A 1167-nucleotide genomic window follows, 5' to 3' on the forward strand; every position below is an offset into this window, starting at 1 on the left:
CACACACACACACACACAGACTGGTGTAGCAATGGTCCAGAAAACAAGCAGCAAGGAAAAACCCGATGCGCTGTTTGCTGGGGACTCGTCCGATTCCGGCGCGCTGGATCTGGACATGGCTTCTTCCCCGACCCCCGGCTCCACGGAGTCCGGCGCGGACAAGCTTGACCCCGGCTGGTGCAAAACCCCCAGCGGTCACATCAAGAGACCAATGAACGCGTTCATGGTGTGGTCGCAAATCGAGAGGCGCAAGATCATGGAGCAGTCGCCGGACATGCACAACGCGGAGATCTCCAAGAGACTCGGCAAGCGCTGGAAGCTCCTGAAAGACAGCGACAAGATCCCCTTCATCCAAGAGGCGGAGCGCCTGCGGCTCAAGCACATGGCAGACTACCCCGACTACAAGTACCGGCCGAGAAAAAAGGTGAAGTCGAGCGGCTCCAAACCGAGCGAGAAGGGAGAGAAGCTCAGCTGCGCCAGCGCCGGCTCCAAACCAGCCTCAAAGAAGAGCGGGAGCCCCAGATCCACGAGCAAGCCGCACAAAATAGTTCTGGGCAGCGCGAAGGCAGCGTTCCCCGAGCAGGGACCCGCGGATCACCACTCTCTCTACAAATCCAAGTCAGCGTCGGCTTCCAAGCAGATACCTGACAAGAAGGCGAAGCGGGTGTACATTTTCGGGGGCGGCAGCGGCATAAGCCCGTGTTCAGCAGCCGTGCCCGCCAGCCCGACCCTGAGCAGCTCCGCCGAGTCCAGCGACCCGCTGAGTCTGTACGAGGACGGAGCCAGCAGCGGCAAGGAGGGCGCCGACTCCCCCAGCAGCTCGTCCTCGGACCGCCACAGGTACACCACCATGCGGGCGTCCTCGCCCGCTCCGTCCGCGTCACACTCGTCCTCCTCTTCATCGCAGTTCTCCTCTTCCTCCGACGAGGAGCTCGACGACGACATGCTGGACGTTAACCCGAGCCCAGGCTTTGACAGCATGTCCCTGGGAAGCATCGGCTCGTCGGTGCTGGACAGAGACTTCGACATGCACTTCGAGTCCGGGGCTTCTCATTTCGAGTTCCCCGACTACTGCACGCCGGAGGTGAGCGAGATGATTTCAGGGGACTGGCTGGAGTCCACCATTTCTAACTTGGTGTTCACGGCTCACGTGCTGAACTAGGGAAA

General features: G+C 61.0%; 1 protein-coding gene across 1 annotated transcript; it reads left to right on the top strand.

Moving 5' to 3' along the window:
• Positions 1 to 6: 6 nt before the first annotated feature.
• On the top strand, positions 7 to 1162 carry LOC107682795 (SRY-box transcription factor 4). Its single transcript, XM_016478934.1, has one exon. It carries the CDS (start codon positions 32 to 34, stop codon positions 1160 to 1162), a length of 1131 nt encoding a protein of 376 aa, XP_016334420.1. The 5' UTR covers positions 7 to 31.
• Positions 1163 to 1167: the final 5 nt, after the last annotated feature.

The sequence above is a fragment of the Sinocyclocheilus anshuiensis genome, unplaced genomic scaffold (genome assembly GCF_001515605.1).
Source record: "Sinocyclocheilus anshuiensis isolate Anshui unplaced genomic scaffold, SAMN03320099.WGS_v1.1 C32598034, whole genome shotgun sequence".
In the NCBI taxonomy this organism is placed as follows: Eukaryota; Metazoa; Chordata; class Actinopteri; order Cypriniformes; family Cyprinidae; genus Sinocyclocheilus; species Sinocyclocheilus anshuiensis.